The sequence below is a fragment of the Cibotium barometz genome, chromosome 15 (assembly GCF_041138505.1).
Source record: "Cibotium barometz isolate CiBa-2024 chromosome 15, ASM4113850v1, whole genome shotgun sequence".
Classification (NCBI taxonomy): Eukaryota; Viridiplantae; Streptophyta; class Polypodiopsida; order Cyatheales; family Cibotiaceae; genus Cibotium; species Cibotium barometz.
This window is the reverse complement of record NC_141060.1, coordinates 22364951-22374729: the sequence shown is the minus strand read 5'-3', so window position 1 is coordinate 22374729 and position 9779 is coordinate 22364951. Positions and strand designations below refer to the sequence as shown.

The 9779-nt window shown below is 39.6% G+C and overlaps 1 protein-coding gene across 2 annotated transcripts; it reads right to left on the bottom strand.

Moving 5' to 3' along the window:
• Window positions 1–3383: 3383 nt before the first annotated feature.
• Window positions 3384–7676, bottom strand: LOC147631069 (3-dehydrosphinganine reductase TSC10A-like). Of its 2 annotated transcripts, none has more exons than XM_086809391.1 (4): window positions 7213–7676; window positions 4288–4551; window positions 4043–4187; window positions 3384–3954 (listed from the first exon to the last, which is right to left on the bottom strand). In XM_086809391.1, exons 1-4 carry the CDS (start codon window positions 7489–7491, stop codon window positions 3650–3652), a joined length of 993 nt encoding a protein of 330 aa, XP_086665517.1. In that variant the 5' UTR covers window positions 7492–7676; the 3' UTR covers window positions 3384–3649. The 2 variants fall into 2 exon arrangements, with proteins under 2 accessions (XP_086665517.1, XP_086665516.1); XM_086809390.1 differs by having other exon boundaries at window positions 4037–4187; window positions 7213–7666.
• Between the last annotated feature and the right edge of the window lie 2103 nt (window positions 7677–9779).

The following is a 9779-nucleotide window of genomic DNA, read 5'->3' as shown; positions in this document are numbered from 1 at the left end:
CTCCTTTTAAAAAATAGCTCAAGGCTTGCAAAGATAGAGAGCTTGAACGACATGTGCACAAAAATAGCAAAAGGGGTAATAATAATGTTTGAGCCTATATCAAAAAGGTAAGCATACCAAAATGATATGTACAAGGACATTGGCAAAGCCAATAAATACTAGAATATGAATATGCTAAATGGGTGTCACATGCTCTCGAAGATCCCATTGCGGTCCAACACATGGTCCGCTCGAACTAATGTCCGCCGCCGCTCAAATATCGCTTGTCCATAAAATAAATGTCAGTGCACACAACTCATTAATAAATTAATCCCGACCATTTAAATTGAGCACACTCAAAGATATCAAGCATAACCCAAACACAAATTGTACCCCTTGTAAACATACATCACACATATGGAATTAAATAATGGCATCACTCACATTCCAATGTGTGAGTAATGATCGCACAGGTGTCCCCATTTGATCATAGAGAAAATAAGCACACAACATGTAACACATCCTAACATTCCCTCTTGCTCGAGTTGCAACTGACCTCAGTTACGTGTTTGGTAAGAGCGGATGAGATTTGAGTAGGAATGAAAAAATCGCTTAGACATCCATCTAGCATTTTCAATAGGATGGTTCTTGAAGGTCACAAGATACTTGACATAAGTGTTGCCAGTGCATGTACTGGTGGTCTCATGGTCAATAATAGACTCAGGTTCCAGATGTTCTTCTTCATCTTACTAATTCGGGAGGTTCTTCTAGCATAGGATGAGAAGGTAGACCTATCCCTTGAATGGTCCCCAAAGACTAACACGGAAAGAATTATGAACATGCCAATTAGAAGGTAGCTCCAATTTAAAGGCACTGTCATTAATCTTTGCAATGATCTTGAAAGGCCCATAAAATCTAGGAGCTATCTTAACTAGAGGGTTAGTCTCTACAAACTTGAGTCTCCTTTTCTCAATGATCTTGATAGTCTTTGCAATGATCTTGAAAGGTCCATAAAATCTAGGAGCTATCTTAACTACAGGGTTAGTCTCTACAAACTTGAGTCTCCTTTTCTCAATTACATAGTCTCCTTCTTTGAAGATGACATGCTTGCGTTTACGATTCGCATATTTCATGTACTTTTCATGCAGAAGTGTTTGATGAATACCATGAGGCAAATACCCTTGTAATGTTGTTGTTATGCTTGTGAGCCTTTTCATGTGAATAGCCCCTTATAGACCTTAGAAGATAAGTTTTTATTTTCAACCACAAAATAACAAGATAATACTTAAAACTCTTCTTTGGCAGCGTGGCAATTTAAAGAAGACAATGGCGGATTATTAGTCTGCTACTGTACGCGATCGCTGCTCTCGACCGATGACGGATTGTTTCTCTACTACTACTGTACGTGACAACTGCAGCAGTGCTATGTAGAAAAGGTCCACGTTGTTGCTATTATGTCCCTTCTCTAACGATGTTGTGCACATGGTTATGCGCTATTGGAGCCGTTTGAACTTCTATGGGTGCGCTGCATGTTGCTGTACTTTGCTTGCTCTCTTCAGCTCTTACCCTCTCTTCTCTATATTATCTTAAGGAAGAGTTTCATAAAGTTGCCACATGGCAAGAATTTGCAGGTTCGGGAAGAGGAGGAGGTTTGGGTAGCATTTGATTTTGGAAGCCTCAAAAGACGTGCATAGCATGGATTCCCAACTAGTCTCAATGATGCAAAGACTACTCAACTCCAACCTCTTGTAACACTATGACAGCTTGCTTTGCTTTAGAGCTGTAGATTCACTATTGTTTACTACTGATTCTTTGCAAGATCAATATGCATACAATCTCAAGCCCTTCTTGTTGAACTGCTTCTTTGCGCTGGTTTCTCTTACACTTTAGATCACTATGATGGTGTGACCATGAGTGCTCTCAATGACTTAGGGATAAAGTGAAAAAAGAACAATGTCTATTCCACTAATAGGCTAATAAAGACTTAGTACACCCTAATGAAAGATGCAAATATAAATTTCAAAGACAAACACTTGCTTAATAAAATCTTATCATTGCCTAAAAACTAGAGAGCCTTACCCTAGCTATGATACCATGTTAAGAATCAAGGATAAGCTCTCCTAATGACAAGACATCTACCTAATCATAAACTAACTAGAGAGCCTTACCCTAGCTATGATACCATGTTAAGAATGAAGGATAAGCTCTCCTAATGACAAGACATCTACCTAAACTAATCTTACACTAATGACAAGACTAATCTACGATGAATAGAAACGAAAGAAACTCATCATGAGTGTGTTAAGATACACTTACGTATAATTAAACATCAAGAGGAATTAGCTTGGATACATAAAAAGACTTGAGATTAGTGCAAGTGACATGTTCATTGCTTAAAATGGTCCCCTTTTATATAGGTGAGTACAACATTGGCTTTGCTAGCTCATGTAAGATAATTCAACTGTGCTCATGCAGCTTCTTGTTGGACAATGTCTTGTTTGGCTTACTCAACTCGCTCTCTTACCATCTCATGTGCTCAATGGCACCACATTCTCAACATATCAGAATCACAATTTATAAAATCACATCAAAAAACCCATTGAAAAATTTGAGTGCCCTCCTCAACTCTACTCACATGGGTAGAGAGTCGTGGTTGTGGGTGGGTTCATAGAATATAGTATCCCTAATAACTTGTGTAAATCCCTTATTGCTATTCATTTAGCTTAGTGATTCCTCATTCTACACCTACTGCAATGTCTTGACTTTTCTATGTAAACAGAAAGGTCCTCCAAGTTATATTAAAGAGTATGAAACACAACAACGTGGGTTGACACAATTACACATTTCTCACTTTCTCCCTTCACATGGTGTTACCCTTTACCATTGGATATACTAATGTAGACATATGCATGAATGCGCAGAAAATTTAAGGCGAGCACACATACCATGTGCGTGTGTGAGTGTTGTTATGCCTTCCCAGTCCTGAATATCCAGCAGAAGAAAATCATGTCATACATGCTTGTGTAGTTAGTCCTCTGGGTGGGAATTGTGTTTCCACCTTCAACAAACTACAAAACTGAAGTCAAGAATACCCATTATAGCAATGGCAAATGCAATTGTGTCACAAACAAAGATATCCATCAGGAGAGGAGGTCAAAGAAAAAACTTATCTTGGTATAAGCCCATTCATCACATGCCTCCCATCACAACATCACTCAAAAACCTGTCACCCCTTAACTAAATCAAAACTTAAGGCACATTACTGTAATGAAAACTGAGCACATTCATTGAACACTACATGTGCTACCAGTCTTTGCACCGTTATAACTGATCACTACTTCTCTTTCAGTTTCAAATCAAAATATGCTTAACAGGGCTCATTCTGAGTTCCTAGGAACAGCTCCCTTAGCATATAAAGAATTTCCGAATAGTATTAAAAGAATACGCACAGAGATGCATGATGGATACAAGCAGCACCAATGCATAGAGCTGGTCCCATCAATGGGGCAATATAAAGTGTGGAGCTGCTTATAGAAGCTTGGTCACCTCCCAAAGTGATCTTGATAACTAGTATAGGGAGGCCATTTTGATAAAGGTATGCTTATATTATGGCCTACAGTCATACTGCAGATTCCTCTAAGAGATGGCTTTAGAGAGGATCATATTAAGGTCAAAAGAGGGGCTTTGCTTTATCAGGGACTTTGCCGCAATGAAAGGTGGCCCTGCTGCTATTTCGCTTGCATATGGAGTTGTTCATGGCTATGCTCAGGAGCCTGAGAGGGACAAGTAACACAAACTCGAGGAACGCCTGCACCCACGACTCTGCCGGGATACAGCCCCTTGCCAACACTCCAACCAGGAACCCATCAATGCCTGTAGTCACCAAGAAGTTCCCTTTCTTCACTGCTTCTAGGATGGCACTGGCTAACTTGTCTGCTATTTCTGTGCTAGCTTTGTCTTCTTTCCAGATTTCACCTAACCATAAGGAAGAAATGGAACAATTAGCCAAGCACCCAACAAACACACATCACAGGACAGCTTTTGTAGAAAAATATACCTTGATTAGAGAGTACAGAGTTGGCTGCAGACCCTGGACACACAAAATGGATGCCCACATTGTGCTGTAGAAGCTCGAACCTCAATAACTCGGCCAACCCCTTCAGGGCATACTGAGTGATGGAATCCACTCTTGCTCCTCTTAAGACATTCTGTATAGAAATAATAAAGAGCAAAGTTGAAATGATACAACCAAAAAATTTCAAGATAGTTTATAGTTTAGAGCATGGGGAGATAAGTGTTCATACACACCAGCCCACCGATGGAGCTCATGAACACAATGGCCGACCTGTTTTCTGCACTGCTCCTGTGTTTCATCAAGGGAATGACAGCATGTGCGACATACACGGCTGCCATGAGATTGGAAGGTGTGTGCTTCTCTATCTCCTCCAGTTTCATCTCAAAGAGGCGGATGTTGCCAGTTCCATAGCTGTATACAAGTATATCTATAGGCCTCCATTTGAAGGATGACTCAACTGCAGCGGCAGCTGCAACAGGATCACAGATGTTTGCTATCTGCCAAACAAGGAAAATCAGAATTACTGTGGGGAGCACATGTTTGGATGTTTAACGGGAAACTAAAAGTATGCAGCATAGAATCATTGTAGTTCAGAATTTTCCGCAGCACTTAACACATGATCTAGCTTTCAAACAGGCAGCAATAATCCAACAATCCTATGGGACATGAGGGTTGCACATACAATTACTCTTTGAAATTGCCAGCAGGATTATCCTACAGCTTCTTTAGGCACTCGATACATCATCTCAATATCCAAATGTCACAGGACAGCAGCATGCAGCACTTGGCATGCAGATCCCAAGGTGTACTGATATGTGTCAAGCCTCAGATGCATGTGCCATGACCATTGAGGCCATGTACAACATAGACATAGGGAGATTCAGGGACCATTGTGAGCCCTCATTTAGAAGGGACAGGGTTGTTGGGCGTTCCGCGAGGTTAGAACTTGCACAGTTGGATAAGGTGCATGCCTCAAAAGGGATAATCAATGCCCAAAGGCAAAAGGCCTATGAGAATGAGAAGACTCGAAACAAAGAAGCAACAGAAAACCAGGTTGCATTACCTCTCCCAATTCTTTCCCCAAATTTCCCCTAGGTCCCCTCGATTTCCCCCAAGTCTCACAATTTCCCCCAACTTCTTCCTATTCCTCTTATTTCCCCCAACTTCCCAATTCCCTCAAATTCTCCCAATTCCCCCAATTGTTTGATGTCGTGTTCCTTTTTCTTGATATTTGTAAATGTGAGTGAATAATGAATCTTCAATGTTTCATTATTTTTGTGTATATGTTTCCAAGAAAAATACATAACATACTTCGCATACCTTATATATACCTAGATGAATCCAGCAACATGCCCAAATTCACCTTATAAGAAAGTGCAATTTATAACCTCATGGTAGTCATCGACAAGACAATAAACCATCAACTCCATCATAAAAAGTATGGACTAGATTCTACGACATCCCCACAACGTCATCAATGCCCAATAGTGGGTGTAGAACTTGGTATCAATATATGCTCCCACACACACAGCATACATTCATCCTAATGCATACTTTCCGTACTCGTACAACACACGTTCTAAACATATTTTATATCCACCTTGTAGGACACAAGTTGGAGATGGTTGGACATTTGTGACCACTGTTGGGGACTTCAGTTTTGTACAAAATCAGTATAAAATCTGCAAAAACAGATGGGGCAGCCTTGTCGGCAGCTCTGGGGAACCAAAAAGCAGACCGGCCAGGGGCTACAATGTGAACGAGCCTAAAAAAAGGGGCAGAAACGCCACGTTTTTCCCACGAGTGCTGGCCAACCAACAGAAGGAGGGGGAATAAGAAGGGGGGGGAGGGGAAATGAGGGGTTTGTTCCTGGTTGTCAAGACCCAGCGCTGTGATCTCACAGATTGACCGTCTCTTTTTCTACAAAGATACAGTTTTACAAGGACCATTCTTGCATATAACAATGTTCAATATTGAATGTTTTTATTTCTTCCTTCTCGACTTTTCAGCTACCCTGAAACTTTGGACGAAACGTCCATGTTTGAAACGTTTCAATAGCGAAACGTGTTTCATGTTTCAGCAGCAATTCGCAGTGGCCATCACACACACACACACACACACACACACACACACACAGAGGAAGTATATGGAGGTGCAACCCGCATGTTTCACTCACTCACTAGGCCGAAGAAACCACAGTATAAAGTTCAAAAAGGCATTATGCAGGCAAAACAAAAGGCCAAAGGATGTGGGAAGTTTTCGCAAAACGGTGAGGGAAAGAAGCAAGGAGTTCTCGTAGACACTCGACTCTACAAGACATGGATGGACACTGCAAGAATCTCTACTCTTGAGAGACAATGCAGAAAAGATGCCCACATTTGATCTTCTTTCAAACACTCTTATCTCTTTTCACTACTGAAGGCATCATAGGCCTTTACAAATTGTTGAACTGCAAAGCAGCAAACTTTAGGGCTTTACACCTGAATGCTCTAGTGGACAATGGAGATGACTGATATGGTCAATTTGACTTTGCAACATGGAATGCTAGATGTATGGACTGTGAACTGGAATAAACCTCTCCACAAGGAAGGGGGGGGGGCCGGGAGGGAGGGGGGGGGTTCAAGATTCAAATAGGCAACTATTGCACTGTCATGGATATCGGTCGGCAATTTCCCCAAACCAGATGTCGGTCAGCTCCCTCCGTCCATGACGACCCAGAATGGTCCATTGGCCAATCTGCACTCCATCAGAGTTGGTTCTGCACCAGATATGATGCAGGAGATGCAGGAGAAAACTACAGTTATTTCTCAAACCGTTGGTTAGGCTGGATGGGATATGATTCAGGAAATGCAGGAAAGAACCAACCATTATTAGATGAATTAGAGGTTAGAAGGGTAAACTTAGTGGGTTAATCAGGATCAAAAGCAACACTGCTAACATGAAACACAGGCATAAATATAGCACTGCCCAGGTTCACTAGAGATTGATGGGTAGATGCAAGAAAAAAAACAGACTGATTAAATTATAAATTAAATGCAGAAAAGAAGCTACAGGGAAAAGCATAAAGTACTAAACATTAATTCGGTAGAAAAAGCTGCACTGTTAAATTGAAAAAAGATCAGATGGAGAAAAGTTTTTTAAGAAATTGAAATAGGTACCTTGGACAAGATGCGGGAGGCCCAGGCTTCGTTATGCTCAAGGAGAGCTCGACGGGCGGTGAAGAGGGTGGCCTCGGTTTGGGAGAGGAGGGTCACATAGCCCCCTTCCTGCAGGGACCTCTTGGCTATGGCGAGCAGTGCAGACTGGCAGCTGTCGGTCACCAGCACATGCTTCCCACTCAGAGATTGAAAACACCTTGCGCTCCCCCCTAACACTAGACGGGAGAGGAACCGGATACAGCAGATTACACAAATTGCAACCAGTAATGGGTACGCCATAGCCAGGCAAAAAAGAAGGTTGTTTAACTGATTAATTAGCTTTCTCTCTTTCTGTATACACTTGTGCTAGTATCGACTAATCCACCGAATACACCTAATTACTTCAAAATTAAGCTTATGGATCAACCCAGCGTAATAAGACATTCATTGAGTGAAAAGATGGGCCAAAAAATTACTTAAAAAACCAGTCCATAAATATTGCCATTGTGTCCTGCACAATTTTTATTTGTTGTGTTCTGCACAACAAATAAAAATTAATTATTACATAATTCCCATTTTCAGCGACCTCCATTTTGTCAATCCTGTTGCAATTGTAATTGTAATTGTGTGTTTATTTTTCAAACGATTGGAAAAATCAAGTGCAATTTTAATCGATTATTTAAATGATTATATAAATATATAATATATATACATACATATATAAATATATATAATATATATACATACATATATAATATATATATATATATAATATATATGATTTATATATATAATATATATGATTTATATTTTATATTTTATATATTATATTATATATATATAATATATATAAATTTATTATATATATATATAATATAAAATATATATGATTTATATTTTATATTATATATATATTATATGTTATATATAATATAATATTTTATATTTTATATATATTATATATTATATATTATATATTATATATTATATATATATTATATTATATATATATATAATATTATATATATATATATATATATATATATATATATATATATATATGGCTAAATTTGAAAGCAACAGCAGCACATGTGGGTCCCAGTAGATTCTAGTACCTACCTCCTAAATAAATAGGTTTTTAAAAAATAGTAATGTTGCAACACCCCAAGGATTTTTTCACTTGCATTTAGTGGGGTGCATTTAATAGGTGTTGCCTCCACCACAAACTCACCTTTCATAATTACCATCAAAGTTATGAACTCACAACTTCACAAGCAAAAGGAGCTCAATGGTAAAGCACTACAACACCTCAATGATAAAGCACTTACCGGACAATAGCCCAAGCGCAATGAATTACAACTATTCAAGCAGCGAGAATTCATGGGCTTTACATGCTGAGAAGGAAATGCTTATGTTTGACAACATGAGAAAAATCCTCGCCTGACTTCTTTGAGCTGGAGATTGCTTTACCTATGTTCTTTGTCATGTTGATGATTAGGGGTTGTGTCAGATGCAAGGGCACGCAACATTCCTTGATTTAGCCATATGAAAGTGTTACCTTGTAGTATCCTTGGGCTTGGAGCAATTGATTTGGAACCAACCAAAAGGAGTGGTTGCATAGGGGTTTTTTTCTGCTTTAGACTATTTGGGATCCAAAGTTCTATATAGCCATATGCATGGTAAGCTAGTTTTTTAGCACCCACCTATAGTTTTCTTGGCATGAGGCTAGGTAACTTGTTAATGGGTAGTAAGCTAGTTTCTTATGGGTGGGAAGCTAGTTTATTAGCACCCACCTATAGTTTTCTTTGCATGAGGCTAGGTAAGTCGTTGATGGATTAGTTTGGATATTGTGCTCTTTGGAGGTTGAGGAATCGGTGATAGAGGCTTTCGAGTCGGAGAGAGTTGTCAACACTGAAGTTAAGTTTGCCTCAAGAGGGGGTGTAAATGTTGAGGCTCCAAAATTCCTTGGTGAGGTTTGTTGAGGCTCATGTGATGCTTCTTTGTGGGAGAAGATTGTCGATGGTGAGGCTTTCTTGGGAGGCTACTTTATAGGAGAAGATTGTCGATGTTGAGTATTAAACTTGATTTGAAGAGGGACAATTGATGGTGAGGACCGAGAAAGTGGTTCTTCTTTATTGCACCATGTCATTGTCGCAATTTTAGCATCTAGTAGCAGTAGCGTCTTACTGATCATAACATGGCTTTAACCCACTCTTGACCGTATCACTCTGTCTTGAATTGTAATGGAAACGGTCACAAAAAATATCCACTTTGTTTGCAAACATACGAGGTATGCCAGAGTGGAATGATGTCATATCAATATTGATATGTGCCACTGCTAGTGGTCATTATAAAAGGTATATTTGATGCCAATATATATGCATGTTGCCACAATTGTCACGATGCCCAAAAGGATGCACAATATGAAGAGGCAAGCAAATAGGTGAGCCCCAATGTGGCAAAGAAGAGGCAAGCAAATAGGTGAGCCCCAATGTGGCAAAGCAAAGGCAAGCAAAGAGGTGAGCCCCAATGTGGCAAAGCAGAGGCAAAGAAAGATGAGCCTCCATGTGAACGATGCAACTCTAGAA